We start from the raw sequence: 19,168 nt of genomic DNA, 5'->3' as shown, positions 1-19,168 counted from the left end.
TGTACAAACTCTTCTTTCTTTAGTTTAATATATTTGTATTCCCATCAAAAAAATTGTGAAACAAAATTTCTTGTTCACTGAATCAATTTGTCAATGCTTTAACCTGGGTTGTGTGCACCCTCAAAACCTTTCAGAATAGCTTACTTCTTTTGTAAGCCTATTTTCATTTTCCTTTAGTTTCATTTAAGTTGGTTTCATAATGTTGAAACATCGCATTGACTTTATCTGTATCACTATTGTCTCCTATTGGGCAGCATTGATATACCTTAGTATTCGTAACGATTTTATGTCTTTAATTTGATTAGGTCATGTTCTTCCTTTCCTAATTTTTTTGACGTATTATTTGTTCATATTTATTTCGTATTTTATTTTTTATATGGTATATTTTTATTTTATTTTTGGTTTTTACACCACATTAATTATTTTATGCATATTTTTGCATCTTTTTGATTTACATCTATATAACAGTAAGGTTACTGCATTTTTAACATATTACTCATGTTCCCCACATTTTTTTTGTTTTTGATATATATTTTTCTGCATTATTTACATTATTCCGTGCAGCTTTTGTTTTATATGAATTTATGTTGTTTTTGTTTATCAATTTTTTATTTTTTTAATTTTCTATATTTTTAATATTAATTGTATCATAATAGATTTATTTTGCCTACTATATTAGATTTTACATAAAAGGGTATTTTGGTTATTTTACCATATTTATTTTTATCCAATTTTTTTTTAAATATTATGTTTTCATGATTTTAAAATAGAATCATATATTCCTAGAGTTATAAATATTGTATTTAAATAATATTTGTGTGCATTCACATGTTAGGATTAGTTTTTTTTTATTTTATTATTGATGAACCCCAAATAAAGCTGACCAATCGAAGACCGCCACGTGGTGAGACCAGACATGGCAGGGTGAACACCCCCTTGGGCGAGCTCCCCCTTGGGCGAACTCCCCTTTGGGCGAGCTCCCCCTGAGCGAACTCCCCTTGGGGGAACTCTCCCTTTGGCGCGGACCCCGGTGCAAGTGGACAGACGTGCGTTGAAGCACTGTAGACAAGATCAGAGCACCGCCGCCTCCAACTGCAAGACGTGCACTACCTCTAGGACTCTAGGCCACCGCCTATCAGTCAACGTACCTACAATGAACTCAAACACCCAGAACCTATCCACAGTCTATCCATCCAAGACACCAAGTCTTTCAGGATACAACGTCTAACCGGAAGATGACCTACCAAGAGCAAACCCTGTTATTCAGGGACTCTATCAGCTATCAAAGACATCTCACATCAACTGGGACTCTCCACATCGCCACCCCCTGCTATAAAAGGGAAGGTATTCTATCTCATCATCCATCTTGAATTCCATTGACTCATCTGTTTACTCAGAGAGATCTAACTTAGGCATCGGAGAACCCTAGGCCGGAATCACACTAGTTATCCTTTGTCACCCAAGGTCTTTTGTAGGTTACAGCACTCAAAGGACCGTTGAGCGATTTCTTGATGCAACAATTATTATTATTATATCTAAGATTTTAGTTGTATAAAATAGTATTCTCGTAATATTATGTGCTCATCACTTTGGTTTCTATTTTTATTTACTAATAAACAATAACCTAGGATAGTTTCTTTCATATAATTCTATTATATTATATTATTATATTTTATGTGATTTTTTTAGATTATGTATACTAACATTTTCTTCTAGTGCATGCGCACAAGTATGTCTTCAGTCTCTCCTATTTAATTTCTCTATATTTTAGTTTCATATAATGACATTATGCATATATTAAGTTTGAAATATTTATTATCTAATAAAAATACCAAATAAATAGGAAGATCGATTTACTGAAGTTGACTAGGGTGCCTAACACTTATACTGATCCTCAATGTGATTCGAACTCAATCTTCTGATTGGACCAATTCAAATCGTATAATGAATTTTCAATAAGGGTCCTGAATCCTAATCTAAGTAGCAATTCCATGTTCCTTCTCTCCTAAAAGGAAGATATTGCCACGAGGACAAACCATTGTTTTAACAACTGGCAAAAACCAAATGTGGTTTCCACGTATTGCCTGCACTTTTAATACCAATGATAGATTAATTGTTTCGTTTATCATACACACACATATTTTGTTTCATTATCAAAATAGTTCTAGTAAATTTGACAACCAACCACAAGTAATGGAAAAAAGAATCTAAAGGTTTTATTAAGTTATATGACAAAACAAACCCTCTTTTAATATTAGAAATTGATATGATAAAATTTAAGCCACACAATGATTCTACAAACGTATTTGGATCATAATATTCTAGTTTGGGGAGAATTCCTTCTTTGTTTAACATTTGATGTTTTAGTTTTATTAGACGTCATCTGAGATCATAGATAGATGGAAACTAAACTAGTGGTTTCTGATCTTAACTATGGTTCATACTCTATAGTTTCCAATGGATATTTTGTTAAAATGAATTTTATGTACAGAATTATAGATGAGATTTAAAAATAAATAAATTTTGGTGTCATAGAAAGTTAACGAACAATGGATACATGATTCCATCATGGATAGTCTAAAAAGGATATAATAAACAATTTTCAATTTTTGTCACATGAAAGGTTAAATGAGGCTAAACTTTTCTAGGAAGATCTCAAGATCCTATGCTCACATGTCGAGTTCCAACTTAAATAGAATTGATCACGTGGCAAAACAAAATATTAAACAAATCTAAGAAGGTACTAGGTACTACAAGGTGTGCATAGACATACATGGGAAGTATGCATTTATATAGGAGGGTATATGATTTAATTTGAATCTGAGTGGTCAAGTGCCTAGTGCACTTGGTAGCTAGTGGTGCGTAAAGGCTCATTGCTATCAGGAGGTCTTGAGTTCAAACCTCCTGGTTCACATCCTACATCCCCCCTACCTATAAAAAAAAAAAAAAAAAAAAAAAATTGAATCTGAAATTTGATATATGTTCAGTCCGTCTAGAGAACGTATCCACACGTGCCTTTCTATGAAATTTTTTTGGCCATGAATATGTATTGTGTTGTTTCTTTAATGGAATTTCTATTTTCTACGAGGTTTCGCTTGCTTTCTAAAAAATGTCATGTTGGCTTTTGGTTGCAGGTAAAGTGAAGTAAAGAAGTGAAATTAGTTTTAAAGAGAAAATGAAAACTTTTGAAATCAAGGCTATGCCTAACATAATTACGTAACTATGTTCAAATTATTCCAAATATAGTTATCAAAGTTTAGGGAAAAAGAACTATGTCTAGGAGTGTGGCCATCAGTACTCCCATGAGTCTGTCTATCTCTTTCCTATATAAAAAGACACTTATGCCCCAATGTTTTGAGGAGGAGATAGATATACACATGGGAGTGATGGCGTAGCCCACACTCCCAGACAGAAAACTAGATACTTCCCCAAAGTTTATTACATTTTATAATCAAATTCTTTAGATTTAAAGGAAAGGAAGAGAGTTTCCTATATACTGTTAGCGTGGAAGGAATCTATACTCTACCACCAATGAATGGTCTGAAAAAAGTATCAATCCACGTAAATCCCACATTTTCAAAATAAAAAACAATTCATTGTGGGGGGTGTCACTTTTTGTGAGAGAGCGTGAGAAAGAATTAAAAGGAAATTATAAGTTTTTAATCCCTATCGGTATCAACTGGGCCCAATACCAATACCTTATCAATACAGTATTGGTGAATCGGCTTGAACCTGAGACTTTCAATAAAAATGAAGGTTTGATCTAGTATCTGACTGATACGACCCGATATGGTCCGATATGGCCAATACATGTCAGTATCACTGGCGACGGATATCGATGCTGATACCGTGAACTACATCCATGGTTGCAATTTTATGTAAGCACGGTATTGAAGATTTGTTGAATGAGATAGAGAGGCATTAGGAGGGGTATTGATGGGCCGACCCATCTCGCAAATTTCTGATCAGGGCCAGGCTTAGGCCCCATAGACTATCGCATGCCTCATTCTGGGCTTAGGCCCATTATTTTAACGGTGATAAACCTTTTTTCAGTGAGCCAATGAGAAAAGATTCAGCCCCTTACGACGAAGCTTGCCTCTGTAGTGACGAGCAGCGCTTCCCTGATCAATGGCAAAACCAGCCACCGGACGGGAAGCTTACTTGTGGCCCAAAAGCAAAACAGAATATGGCCTGGCCCGGGCCACCTGGCTAGCCCAACACTTGAATCAAGCACACACACAAGCCTAACTTGGGCTGAACAAAAGATTTGGCCCAAGCTTGAGTTTGGTCTAACTCTGGCTTGGCTTTCCTTGACCTATGAAGGCCCGGTCCAACGGACTAACATACAAGCATACATATTATATTAATTAATATCATGGGCAAGAAATTGCTGCCTGGTTGTGTAGTCCCTGCACCAGTGCAGAGGCCAATGAGAGCACGTGCATAGGGGTATCAACTATCAACATGAATGAAAATTTTTTTTTCAAGGGGGCTGGACAGTAAATTTGTACAATCTTGTGTCTAGGGTGTAGGAGCCACACAACTAGGCAGCATTCTTTTTTCCTAATATTATATATAATTAATAACAATATGTATTATTTTAGGGCAAAAGATTTATAGAATGCCAATCCAAAAATGAAATTGTACACCCCCTCACTGTTCATACGAGAAGGTGAAATATCATAAATGCCCCTCCTCTCTATTGTCAGATTTCAAAGGGGTTCCGTCATTTGCTTGAAGTTGTACTCGGGCAGTGTAGGGAAAACCCTCTTCCACTATTTTATAGGCAAAGTTATCCAACATGAACCATCTTGAAAATCTTGTGAGACAACCCAAATACCTACCACATGGTACATTGAACAGGACCCAAATTTTGTGGACAAGTAAATCCCAAGGCTCCCTATCCGCATGTCAATTTTGAGCCCAATAAGAGTTTATCAAGTGACAAAATAAAGCTTTGAAAATCCAGTGACTACATGAAGATTCATGGACAGCTGAAAGTGATATTAAGGATGCATATATGTACGTGGATGAGTATTTAATTGAATTCAAGTTTAAAATTTGATGTGTGGCTATGAAATAGTGGATTGTCTTAATAAACTAATATAGATGGACTACCTTGATGAAACTTTTGTCATTAATTATTATCTAACATATGAATTACTTGGCTATTTAAATGTAGAATTATTCATATCATATATCATTTATCAAAAGATCAAATTAAATTATAAAAGTAAGTATGTGCATTAGTGCATATAGACCAAAGAAAACATTTCCCTCCTCGCAAGGATGCACACCAAACAAAACAAAAATCTTAGATTAAGAACCCAAAGATTAACGACAACACACAAACAAATAAGAGGATAGTTGTTAGCGAGGCTGGCTTGAGGCTAGTGCAATAGAACCTTGCCCTCAAGAGGTTTATAGTTCGAGACCTCCTGTTCCTAATCTAGTCTAGGACACCCTACCCGGAAAAAAAAAAAAAAAAAACAAAAGCACACATACCCCACCACGACACCAACATGTAGTACCACTCAGCCCCCAATGAATATGCATGCAAGTGCTACCCGACTAGGCGATTAGACAACAATCTCTTGCCCTAAAAAATGTATATATACAAAAATAAGGGTGGGGGATTGCCAATCAAAACATCCCAAGTCATTTTCTTCAACCATCTTTATTGGAGAAAATTTTCATTCACTGGGGAAAATAAAACACCCACAAATCGATGAAAACTCAATCCATCTTTTTTAGTACATCACCTTACCTGATTTTTATCTCTGTTAAGTGTCAAATTGAGAGATTTCCTCTTGACCACCAATCATAATACACATCATCAAAATGGAGAGAGAGAGAGAGAGAGTCATCAGTCAAGGCCTCGCATTGCGTTGAAGGAAAGTTGGTGACAATTGCAATGTTAACGCGTTTTCAATTCCCTGTCACATTTACAGTGGAAGGTTCGATGGGCCTTGACTTTTTAATTCATCCTCCAACAAATTCTCTTCTTCCATATTCGAATCTCTAATTGCATACTGAATCAGTGTTGGGTCAATTCCTATAATGGCTGAAGACGAATGAAACAATACAGGAAGAACCGATCCAGCAAGAATGGTTGGGTCAATTCCTTTGTTATTGGTTGACGCAAGGAAACCAGGAAAGCAGGTCGTAAGAATGTTTTGATGTCTTGTTAAAAATTTCAATGGGAAAATATTCTCCGTTAGGAGGGGGGGGGGGCAAAGGTCCTGCCCAGAGGCCCACCGGACACGGTGGGGGCAAAACAAGCACCCCGCCTCCCATGAAAGACGGAATTTCCACCCCCAAGATGTTAGTGCACGCTCTCATTGGCTGTCGTGTGCTCGTGGCCCTGCATTCCCCCACAAGAAACACTCTCCCAATTTCAAAATATATGTCTAAACTAAACTGGAAGTTTTTGTTCCAGAAGGTCTCTCTGAACCAAATGTAAGCCTAATTGGATGGGCTTATTGCTTTTTGCTAGACGACCAGAGTGTTTTAGCATCTGCAGGATTTTCTACGTCAACCGATGCAATGAAGGCTGAGCTATATGGAATCTTGCAGGGGTGGAAACACGCTGTGATTGATGGAATCCAATTAAAAGAAATTTGGATCACTAACAAAAACCTATTCAATCTTTTGCTTGCCAAGGAGAATATAAATATTCCCCGGCAAATTGTCCCTAGCTTTTTTTATTTAGCTGAAAAAACCTCGAACTTTGTAAATGTACAGTATAAATATAAAAACAATAGATGGACTAATAGACTACGCTCTCTAGCAACCTTCTCTATCACCAATAGAAATATTATCCCTCCCTTTCTCTATGATGTAAATATGTTTTTCTCTCTTTAAGTGGAATATATTACTGTTTTCATCAAAAAAACAACTGAAGGTTTTTGTTTCATGTTAGGACTCTTTTTTTGTAGTATTTAGGGGTTGCAATTAGGTTGGGTTGGACTGGGCCTATTAAAACACCCCCAGCCCAACCCTGAGTTCCCTTAGTTGGGTCCAAGCCTGAAAGAAGAAGAACAAAGAACAAGAAGAAAAAGATACGGTCAGGTTGGGCCAGGCTGGGTCAGACTCAGGATAAAAAATTATCAACCCTAACCTACTCCTAGGGCCAAGGTATCTCAACCCAAGCCTTGATCAAGCTCAGGCGGGCTCGGGCCATCAAGGCCAAACTTACACCCTTTGTAGTATTTGTAGCCAGTAGGGGTGTTAATCCGGCCAGGTTAAAATATCTCAAGAAGTGGCAGCCAATTATGATAAGGCTAGTCCGATTTCTGACTAATACCCTTTTGTATCGGTTGCTTCGGTAACTCGGATGGGATTGGTTACAGTCCATCCCGATCCGATCTGAAGTTCTGAAGTCGATCCTTCAAACCATTTCTTTAAGTCCCAAACCGCCAGAGAAAAAAGTTCTTACTAAGTGCCAAAAGATGGCCTTCTTCAGAACCCTTCGCTCGTGTCGCTCGTATTCATTTCTCAGGTACCAAAACACGTCATTCGTAGCTAGAAATCCAACGGAAGCTTCTCCATTTGCTCACTCTAACCTTTTCCATCCCCAGAAATGTGGTTGTGTGGTTCATCAATTGTTGTCTAATTCGTCAATTTCTCAAAGAACTATGTCGGCTTCTACTCGAACGGAAGAAGGAGCAGAAGCCGAGTCCAGTGATTCAGAGAAGGATGAATGGACTGACGCATCTGAAAATGGCCTTGAAAAGAATAAGAAGAAGGAGAAGAAGCCACTTGATGTTCTGTTCAAAGAGGCCGTTGGATTAATTGAAAAGCCCGAAGATAGCGAATCTGAAGAAGAAGAAGAATCGCAGGTAGGAGAACTTAATGAGAAATTACGGAAATTGGAAGCAGATGTGAGGAGGCTTCAAGAAAATGTTGTGAATATAGAAAAGCTCAAAAATTTGTCCATGGAAAAAGAAGACCAATCAGATGAAGGACAACCAAAGGCTCAATCCAAAACGAATACATTATCTTCTATGTTCACTCCTTCCAATAAGTCTCTGAAGTTACGGACGCCGAAAGAGGATAAGCCCCGACTATCAGAACTTTCACCCGAAATGGTTTCGCTTGTGGAACGTTTCTATGACGAAGGGTACTTGAGAAATGCAAATTTCTTGCAACGTAATAGGTTGGACATCAGTTGTTTCTCCGAAGAATATCCTCGAGATTTCTTGAAGTCTGCAGCAGAAAGATTTGGCCAGGACCATCATGAAATTGCAACGTAAGGAGCTTCTTTTTCTTCTATTTGTTACAATAGATTATATCGTAGTCCAACGTTACTCAGTGAATCTAATGCCTGCTCAAATTTGTTTGAAGTTAAATTTTTTGTTCCCAATCGCCATAAACTATTGTTGGTTGATGAATTGTTCCCCTTTTCCTTTCTTGATAAATTGCAAAACTATTAGCGAGCAAAATAATTGCTGTAAAATAACAACAATTAGTTGGTGCTAGGAGCAATTGAGCAAACTCAACACCACAGAAATGCAGAATAGAAACCCACAACTTGGGGGGGGGGGGGGAGATAAGAAACTATAGGTTACAATCTCATGAAGGATATCCATAGTAAAACGTAGACCGGATATGCCTTGCTTAGTCCGCTCATGTGCCCTCCTTCGTCTGATCCACTTAATAAGGTCAGCTGCATCCCCTCTCACAAGGAATTGTTTTTTGAACATTGGAAGCTAGAAAATGAGGAGCTATATTGGAGTGGGTTGTAGTTGCTGTCTTCAAGACCGCATGTCCTATTTATGAAAGGGGTATGGGTGGGAGAAAAAAAAAATAGGGCTGCATATTCCTGCTATTGCAGATTAAGAATCTATTTTCATCAAGAAGCTCCATCCTCTATATAAGCAAACATTTTCATGTAAAGGGTGCCTAAAGTCACTGAGTCACTAAAGTTTGATAGAATTTGGGTATAGAGGTTGATATTAGTGACTGACATAATTCTTTCCTTAAGAAAACCTCATGTGATGAGGACTCTACTTTTCTAATTCCCGCTACCATTATATCTGTGGATTTTCGGGTACATGGGCTACTATGAGAAGTCTATTGGTTAACTCTTTTTGATGCGTGTCTCATGTAGCTTTTAGTTGATGTCATAGGAGGCCATGCCTCATTTAGCTTTTGGTTTCAGTAGACTCTTCTAAATGCACACTTCTCTTGATTTGGCCAAATATGTGTCAAGTTGCTTGTTATTTATTATGTAATTGAGTGCAATCGTGCATTGAGCTAACATGGATGCGACAGTGAATAGAAAGATGGGGGAAAATGTAATGGCTCTCTTAAAGGTAAGGAATTGACATTTGTTTAGGGTTTGTGCACATCATACCTGATAAAAATTTAACTATGTTAATAATGCAATTGAATGTTTTACAATCTAAGCTACATTGATAAGAATGCTTCTATGGCTCTCACAAAGATAAGGAGTTTGCATTCACTAAGGGGTTTGAGCACATAGTACCTGAAAAAAAATAAATTATGTCAACAATGCAGTTGTGAATATGTGCCAATTTATGTTGCACAGATGCAGTTACAGATGTCGGAATTCTCTCTTTAATTATTTTAACCTATTATCATGAACATTCTTTGTGGAACCTGACTTAAATCTGGCACCTGTTTTGGTTACATAGGTCCTGATTTAGGTTCTATGATATAAGTAGTTTGGTAGATCTCATCTCTAGCAGATCATGTGAGTGAAACTCAAGTTCAGCTACCTCAAATGTGACCCCAAATGACAGTAACCTAGTGGAGACCACCATAGATGCTGATGTCAACTCTGCTATTAAGCCTATTAGTAGTAGGCTGTAACTCAATTTAAAGCTTCCACAATCTAGAGCAGAAGATAGAAGACAAAAGAGGGGGGGGAGTCTTGTTGGAACTGAAAATTGTGGGTCATCCATGAGTTCATTTATGGGCCCAAAAAGGGCTGGACATTCAATGGTGCCTGTTAAAGATACATATGTGGGAGGGTAGTCTTAGCTAAGTAATTTGGGATTTAATTGTTATATTGTTTGTCTTTCCTATTATAGTTATATTTCAGTTTCCTATTGTAATTAGGTTCTAGGCTTAGCTAGGTAAGAGGTGTTAGAGTCCTATTTCCTTTGTAACTCTTATTTGGTTTTCTAAATATAAAAACATGAAGGCTGGTATGGTATACACACCATCTATCATCCAACTCTCTTCCCATCTTCTCTTCTCAGTGATTGTACAACTCAGAATAGATAAACAAGATTGAAATTCAACAAGAACTATTGGAAACAAACAGTCGTATGGACAGTTTTGCTGTCTATATGCAGGAGCTAAAGCAAGCCAACGGATTTGAACCTGAATGTAGGAAATAATATTCTGACCTAAAGAATCAATGAGAAGAACAGTGTTACAGGGGGGCTGCAGAAATCAATTCTAGTTGCAGGAAACAATAAAAGGAAATTTGTAGGAAGAGAAATGAGGCATTATCATTGTGGTAGCAGAAAAAGGTTTGTAGAGGAATCTCTCATGAAAGTGAGATCAGAGATTTCCCTCGTGTGATAATCAATTGAATTCTTGGATATTAATGGCATGGAATTTTGGCTCTTCTAGGGTAGAGGAGTGGGTAATCCTTCCATCTATTGGTGCTTCTGTGGGGAAGAATTGTATTGGAAAATTCTCCGGAATTTGTTTAGGATTTCATTGGGAGCAATACGGCCTCAATTAGATTTAATAATAGAGATTGTTCCAAATGGATGTTCACATCATTAAGCATGGGCTTAAAAACCCCTTAGAAGGAGATGGGAGGTCTATGGATGGAATTATGAAACATTCAGGTCTACTGGCACATCCTATAGTGTGCTGATAATTTAATTTTAATTTTAAAAAAATATTTACGCAATAAAAGAGATAGAAATGGTTTTTAACAGGTTCCCTAAGTTACTGTGATTTGAGGGACCTTCCTTGCTAAAATGACAATTTTACATAATTTAGGGAGAAACATCTTTGGCTTTTAGACTGGACAAATTTCTCTTCCCCACCATTTTTTTTTGTGAGGGAGAGGGGACATTTTTCAACTTTTGTGAGTCATCCTCCTAAGGACTATTTTTTTTTTTTAATCATTTTCCAAATCATAAAGAGGAGTCAGAGGTCCAATTGCCCATGGGATTGGGAGATTTGTGACTCTCGTTCATTTTTCCTGGAATGGAGGGAGGAGATGTCAGGGTGATAGAACTGCCATGGTAAAGCTTAAAAAAAAATAAAAATTTAGGGTGTGTATGTGGTGGGGTTGGTATTTACTGGGATGTGAAGGTTTTGAATTTATGAATAAACTCAGACTGGCTTAAGGCAAGAATTGATATACGGAATACGGAGGTGTTCCAGATATTGGACGAGAGGAAATCCAGAATTGATCAAGAGCTGACAGATTTAATAATATGGAAGAGGAAAGAGATCTCAGGAGAACAAGAGGGAAGAACGAGAGGGAGGCAAGGCACAGATTTTGAGTGGATCAATGGCAGGAGGCAGAAATTAATGGATAGATGGATCAAAGAGGGAGTTATGAACGCCAACTTCTATCACCTTCTGGTAGAGGCTAGAAAGAGAAGGAATATAGCCAAACTGGTGGTTGGTGAAGACAAGATGAACGGCTTGAACAGGATTGACTTGGTTTTGGTGAACTTCTTTGCTGACATATATACTCAAACTCAATTAAGCCTTTTCCCAACCAAATGATTTCAGCTACATCATTTCTGTTTCACCATTCAACTCTGTTTAGAGCCTTGGCTAACCTACATGCCTCCCTCAAAATCAATACTAAAATGTGGATAGCATGAAACGGGAAAGACTTTTTGGAGATGGGCTCTGAAGAAGTAAAATTGGTGATTCTTGAAATGAAAAGAAATTCTGATCTTGTTCCTGGTAGTTTAGTAATGGCATTCTTTCTATTGAATGTCAAGGAATTGTGAATAAGAGAACAAAGTGAACCATAATTGCCTTAATTGTAAAGAGGAATAGTACTTCTAATCCTAAGGAAACGACTACATAAGTTGGTTTTATTTTATATTGGAGAGAATAAAGAGAATTATCTGACTGGGGGGGCTACGTTGATAATTCTGGATTTGATTATGCTTGATTTTGTTTATTAGATTGTGTTTTTTTTTTCTTATTTGTTTGTTTGTTTTGACATTCATACAATGATTAGTTGTTTTTGTGGATTCTCTTGTAATCCATTTTTTCATAATAGTGTAGTACAGTAAAGTACCAGATTGACATTCAATAGAGAAGCATAAAAAGAGGGAAAATGATGTCAACAAGCCCACTAATCTCCCAGCCTTGTTTATAGGAAAGCTAGATTGTTATGTTCTCGAGGAAATTTCAATTTGTTTGGAGGACACAATATGCAAAGTGTATAGCTGATGAGTTGGCCAAGATGGGGGTTACTAGGAAGTCTTTGTACTGGGGTCCCCATCCCATTGTAGAGTCCCTTTGTGGGTTTTCCCGGCCTTAGCTGATTGGTGATGGTGTTGCACTATTGGCCTTGTGTGTATGTGTGTGTTTCCCTAAGTTAGAAATGGTTTTTAACAGGTTCCCTAAGTTACTGTGAATTGAGGGACCTTTGATGCAGATTTATCACCAAATTGGGCTTCTTTTATTAGGAATAAGTCTAGGGTTGGGATATATATATATATATGTTGGGCTTTTGATCCCAAGGGTTTTCTATGTAATAGGCCACTTTAATGAGCCTAAACTAGGGGTAGATAGGTTGTATACGGGATTAGCCCAATACTTAGTTTATTTGTATGTTTTTTAATTGAACCGGTTCAAATTGGTTGCATCCAATTGGTTCAATTTAAGTGATCATGTGACTTGGTTAAGTGATCATGTGACAACTTAAGTGGTCATGTGATGTAAGTTGGGCTCGATTAGGACTCTATAAGTCCAGCCATGTTTTGAGTCTATTTCCTTTAGTATTCTAGTTTCCTAGTCGGTGTAAGTTACCTAATAGGTTAGGGATAGGGTTAGGCCTTTCTTTTTTAGTGTCTAAGTCTATTTTTGAGTCTTCTATATAAGTTTGTAAGGGAGGCCAGCATTGAATACGAATTTGATTAATAAAAATTAGCTTTATGCTTGCTGCCATTGCTGCTGCTCTTTGTGAGTGTATATCATTGTGGATCTCAAGGTGGATAGGGTGGGTGGACTCCTGCGACTCCTTGCATTGTGAAGATCGGGAGGTTTCTTCAAGTTATCAAGTTGCTGCCATTGTCTTTGCAATCCAGTAAGTTTGAATCTGCAATTTAATTTCAAACCTTCTTCTTCTAATCTGTCCAGCCATTCCCCTTCATTAGACCTAATCCACACCCCCTCCATCCATCAAACCCTAACCTCCATTAAACCTGCAGCTCCTACCTTAACTAGGACTCCTTCATAACTTCAAATCTGTCCATCAGTTTCAAACCAAACTTCCAGCATACATCCCCCACACTTCTCCTTACATTTGATCCAAAACCCAGCTCATAACTCCCACTCTATCCCCTCCATTCCTTCACTCCATTAAAAACCAAAACCTGCAACACAATTCTGTCCAGAATTGCAGAATTTTAAAACCTTCCCAAATCCTATTATTTATATGCCATAAAAGCACCTTAGACCTGCACATTAAAACCCCATAAACCCCATTGTCATTGTCCAACCCTAACCATAGTTTTGCCCTAAATTAGTAAACCCTAACCCAATTGGCCAGCCCTTGTGTGTGACCCCATTACCCTGGCTCCTAGTGGGATTATTCCTACCTAGGACTACATTAACCTTCCTTGCTAAAATGACAATTTTACATAATTTAGGGAGAAATATCTTTGGCTTTTAGACTGGACAAATTTCTCTTCCCCACCATTTTTTTTATGAGGGAGGGAGGGGGGGAGGGGACATTTTTCAATTTTTGTGAGACATCCTCCTAAGGACAATTTTTTTTTAATCATTTTCCAAATCATAAAGAGGAGTCAGAGGTCCAATTGCCCATGCGATTGGGAGATTTGTGACTCTCGTTCATTTTTCATGGAATGGAGGGAGGAGATGTCAGGGTGATAGAACTACCATGGTAAAGCTTTTAAAAAAAAATAAAATTTGGGGTGTGTATGTGGTGGGGTTGGTATTTACTGGGATGTGAAGGTTTTGAATTTATGAATAAACTCTGACTGGCTTAAGGCAAGAATTGATATGTGGAATACGGAGGTGTTCCAGATATTGGCGGAGAGGAAATCCAGAATCGATCAAGAGCTGACAGATTTAATAATATGGAAGAGGAAAGAGATCTCAGGAGAACAAGAGGGAAGAACGAGAGGGAGGCAAGGCACAGATTTTGAGTGGATCAACGGTAGGAGGCAGAAATTAATGGATAGATGGATCAAAGAGGGAGTTATGAACGCCAACTTCTATCACCTTCTGGTGGAGGCTAGAAAGAGAAGGAAAATAGCCAAACTGGTGGTTGGTGAAGGCAAGATGAACGGCTTGAACAGGATTGACTTGGTTTTGGTGAACTTCTTTGCTGACTTATACTCAAACTCAATTAAGCCTTTTCCCAACCAAATGGTTTCAGCTACGTCATTTCTGTTTCACCATTCAACTCTGTTTAGAGCCTTGGCTAACCTACATGCCTCCCTCAAAATCAATACTAAAATATGGATAGCATGAAACGGGACAGACTTTTTGGAGATGGGCTCTGAAGAAGTAAAATTGGTGATTCTTGAAATGAAAAGAAATTCTGATCTTGTTCCTGGTAGTTTAGTAATGGATTTCTTTCTATTGAATGTCAAGGAATTGTGAATAAGAGAACAAAGTGAACCATAATTGCCTTGATTGTAAAGAGGAATAGTACTTCTAATCCTAAGGAAGCGACTACATAAGTTGGTTTTTATTTTATATTGGAGAGAATGAAGAGAATTACCTGACTGGGGGGCCTACGTTGATAATTCTGGATTTGATTATGCTTGATTTTGTTTATTAGATTTTTATTTTTTTTCTTATTTGTTTGTTTGTTTTGACATTCATACAATGATTAGTTGTTTTTGTGGATTCTCTTATAATCCATTTTTTCTTAACAATGTAGTACAGTAAAGTACCAGATTGACATTCAATAGAGAAGCATAAAAAGAGGGAAAATGATGTCAACAAGCCAACTAATCTCCCAGCCTTGTTTATAGGAAAGCTAGATCGTTATGTTCTTGAGGAAATTTCTTTTTTGTTTGGAGGACACGATATGCAAAGTGTATAGCTGATGAGTTGGCCAAGATGGGGGTTACTAGGAAGTCTTTGTACTGGGGCCCCATCCCATTGTAGAGTCCCTTTGTGGGTTTTCCCGGCCTTAGCTGATTGGTGATGGTGTTGCACTATTAGCCTTGTGTGTGTGTGTGTGTTTCTCTTAATAAAAGTTGGTTACTAATCCCCCTCCCAAAAAAAACCCCCAAGGATCGGGAAGTAGATACTTTAAAATTCAGCTTCTACTATTATGAGCATTTCTTTTGCTTGAGCGATTCCAGTGTATTATCCCAATTAGTCAATACCTCCCTAGGTTGGGACCTGTAAAAACCATCTTGTTCGATTTTTATCTTAATTATTATTCTGAGACTAAACAGTCAACCATAGATTCCTTTCACATCCGGTTTACATATCCACTTTCTAATTAAACTGGTTTACTCTTACTGTTCTTTAATTGTGTTAGGGGTGCGGCTTCGGTTGGTTTGCGGTTCTAATAGGTCCAGTGCCATGAGACCAGAACCGACCAATTATACAGTCAGACCTAGGTCTTAGCACCAGAACCAGTTAATAATCTGTAGGTTCAATACCTTCCCCCCCCCCCTCCGGTTTTGGTTATATTGGTTTAATCGGTTTTGGTCAGGGTTTTAAGTATCGATAGGTATCGTATCGTATCAGTATCTGTGGGTACCAATACAATACTTATTTTTCAAAAAAGTTTGTATCGACAGATATGGGACTGATACAGTCCGATACGGGACCACCGATCCAGTCCGATACAAGTAAGTAAGATACACTTGAAATGCCTCCTTTAAACCTACAAAACTGAAACCGTGAGTGAGATACGAAACTAAGAGCAACCGAAGGCCATGAAAACTTATTTTTCTCTTCGATATGAGTTGGAGGAAATCATCTAACATAACAAAAAAACGACCCTATTTTTCACCATTTCAACAAGTTTTGGGGACTTAACATTGCTCAAATCACGGATCAAGACAGATTTGGGTGAAAAGTGGTAAAGTTGCAGGTCTTTCTCTCTCTCTTTTGTTTTTGGTTATGCATCACTAGATTAAGTAAAAGTGACTCAAATCCTTGCATCAAGATGACATATATTTACATCTTGCATAATAAGGTGCTTAATGCTTCAAACTGTATTTTATATGTATCATAAGTACATCCATGCATTTCTTGACCATTTTCGTACTATCTTTATCGTATCTTGTGTCTCTCTGATATGATACGATACGTTTCTTAAAATTGTCCCTCTGATATGATATCTGATACCGATACTTAAATCCTTGTTTTTGGTCCAGTTGAAAACCCATTAGATCATATTTGGTTCTACAAATTTTAAAATCAAAATGCCAAACCTGATTATCAATAATGTATCAATAGGTAAATAGTCTTCTGAAAACTAGAAAGAAGTTTGATTTAGTTTCAGGTTCTGTTGGTTTTAAATTTTTTTTTTTTTAAAGTTTTGGTCTCAAATTGGGTTTTGCCAATTTTTCGGTTGGGCTCGTCAGTTGAACCGTTCCAGAACCAGACTGACCAATTATCTGTAGTTTTTCAAAAGCCAAGATCGAAACCGAATCACTTATTAAATGGTCGGTACAGTCCCGGTTTTAATTGGTCGGTCCCAGTCCTGTTTACCAGTTTTGGAACTGAATTGATACCCCTAAATTGTGTTGAGCATGTAGAGAATGCGCTTTGAGTATCGCCTTTTAAGCATCCCAACCTTGAGCATGTGGGCCCACATCTCTGAGTTTGGTTGTCTCAAACACTTGGAAGGAGGAGGAACAGAATAAGAACACATTAAAATGACAATGGAAAATATGGAAAAAAATTTAGAATTCGGATGATAAACAAAGAGGGATCTGTCAGGTTGGTAACATGGGGGCAATCAGGGAGCCGTAGGTAGTTTCATGATACTGCATATGTTTCCTGAATTTATAATGCACAGGGAATAAAATCTTGGATATGTGGAGATGATGGTTTCTGATATTGAGAAGGGATGAGGAAGGCTTGGGTTTATGATATATCATGATCTCTTTTTCTTGTTTTAAGTGGAGGATAAAGAGGATGTAAGGATTCATCATGGAGATAGGTAGTAAGAAATGGCAGAGGATTGAGATGAAACACTCGGCCAAAAATTTAAATGAGGGGGGAAAAAAACCCTTCAACCGAATTTGAGATTATTTTCCATGGATTGATTGAATTTATTAGTTAAGACTTAAGAGGAGCAAACATGAGAACAGCTACATGCCAGGTCATCAGATGAAAAGTGTGAAAACTTATATGCCGAGGGAAAATGTTCATTGGATCAGGAATGCAGGATATTTTGGGACTTCAAGACATGAACCTAAAGTGACACACACTAATCAAGAATGGTCCAGTTGTTGAATTCTTGAAATTTGATATGACTGACTATTATGATCATAAAGAAGATGAACAAAATTTTCATGTGGGCAATGAAGTACAATGAAGTGCAGATCAACTTGTCTTCTGAAAACCTTTATTATTAGTGACAATTCTGATGTTCCTTTTGTCCTTACAAGGTTTAGCGTAGATAAAGCAATCAATTTGATGCTTTGACTTTTCTTATCATGCATCCTATTGGAATGCTCAATTAATCTATTCTTTTTTATAAATGTTAGATAGTAGGTTTTATTACTATAACAACAAGACAGTATTTACAAGAACACTACCCATCCTTCATGTTTTGGTTCCTTGAGGCAATGATCCTATATACACTTCATATCATCCCACCCTTTCCCCAACTATCAAAATTCCTCCCAATTACTCCATTTTGAAAAGGTTTTTGATCCCCCTAAATTCTGAATCGATTGATAGCTGTGATGTGAGTATGTGACCATCCATTTCGTCTTCAAAAGATCAGAAAAACTGGTACACATCCACACCTTCAAAGTTCTTAGTAGTATTTGATATTGCAAAAGGAAACAACTCTGCTTCCACATGACCTCTTTGCCATTCTTGCATGACCAAGATACTTAGTTCCGGGGGGGGGGGGGGGTGGCAATGGCAATAAAACCCAAAAATTTGCAGGACCCCATCTCGTGATGCAGTTGCATATTTTATGTCTAAGCAGAAGTCCCATGCAAAAATGAGTTTAATTGGTCACAGAGCAAAGTGTGTTTCAACATAATATTTTTGCTATGGTAAAATGATTTTAATTTGTTACTGAGCACAGTGTGTTTGGAAAAATATTTTGCTTCATTTAGCTAGTTATTTATACCCAGTCCTTCATTTTCAATGTTCTGTTGTTAATTGGCCAGCTTTTGGTGGGTTCTTTGTTTTTTTGCTAATATTTGGAAGTTTGTCTGCAGATGGTTGTCTGGTAGCGACTTGAAAAGGGTTGCCCAGTTTGGTTGTCCTTCCATAGAAAAGAGCAATGTTTTTGCAGCCAAAAGATTACGTGCCTTTTTTAGCATTCAGGAAGATACTGTAAGCCATCTTTCACGATAAAATCATTCCTTTATGTCTATTCTTTTAACACTGACTACAGTTCTAAGGTTTTATCTGTTTATTTCTCACATGTTCACTCAGGTATGTCGGACGTGCAAATTGAAAAGTTCATGCAGATTTGCAAACCAAAGAGTGTGGAAAATTAATAATTTGAATTTAGCTGATGCAATGAGGATTCTCACTTTGTATGACTTGGGTTCCGTCTCCCCTCAGCTGGTAGTACCAGATGATATGAAGGCATCGATCAGTAAGTTGCTAAAGGAAGTGACCAGTCTCACTGAATAGCAGCATGTAGGATCCAAGGACTCCCAGACGTCGTGTTTCAGGTGCATGTGGCTTCATTGTACCTTGAGATTCGTACTATTTTATCTTATGGCATTGTCTCATCATACTTGTAAATCAATTGTTGCAAGAATGGTTCCATCATTACTAATGGTTC

At 37.5% G+C, this 19,168-nt stretch overlaps 1 protein-coding gene across 1 annotated transcript; it reads left to right on the top strand.

The window, feature by feature from the left end:
• The first annotated feature begins 7,428 nt into the window (after positions 1-7,428).
• On the top strand, positions 7,429-19,168 carry LOC122649534. Its single transcript, XM_043842720.1, has 3 exons — positions 7,429-8,251; positions 18,591-18,708; positions 18,811-19,168. The coding sequence occupies exons 1-3, from the start codon at positions 7,452-7,454 to the stop codon at positions 19,012-19,014; spliced, it is 1,122 nt and encodes a 373-aa protein (XP_043698655.1). The 5' UTR covers positions 7,429-7,451; the 3' UTR covers positions 19,015-19,168.

Source organism: Telopea speciosissima, chromosome 2 (genome assembly GCF_018873765.1).
Source record: "Telopea speciosissima isolate NSW1024214 ecotype Mountain lineage chromosome 2, Tspe_v1, whole genome shotgun sequence".
NCBI lineage: Eukaryota > Viridiplantae > Streptophyta > Magnoliopsida > Proteales > Proteaceae > Telopea > Telopea speciosissima.
This window is presented reverse-complemented; position numbering and strand designations above follow the sequence as displayed.

What these genes read in the sequence shown, in the direction of transcription:
- LOC122649534 (XM_043842720.1), top strand. Translation starts at nt 7,452, where the DNA reads ATGGCCTTCTTCAGAACCCTTCGCTCGTGTCGCTCGTATTCATTTCTC. An exon ending in GACCATCATGAAATTGCAAC is followed by an intron (nt 8,252 to 18,590) that starts GTAAGGAGCTTC and finishes GTTTGTCTGCAG; the next exon opens with ATGGTTGTCTGGTAGCGACT. An exon ending in TTAGCATTCAGGAAGATACT is followed by an intron (nt 18,709 to 18,810) that starts GTAAGCCATCTT and finishes ATGTTCACTCAG; the next exon opens with GTATGTCGGACGTGCAAATT.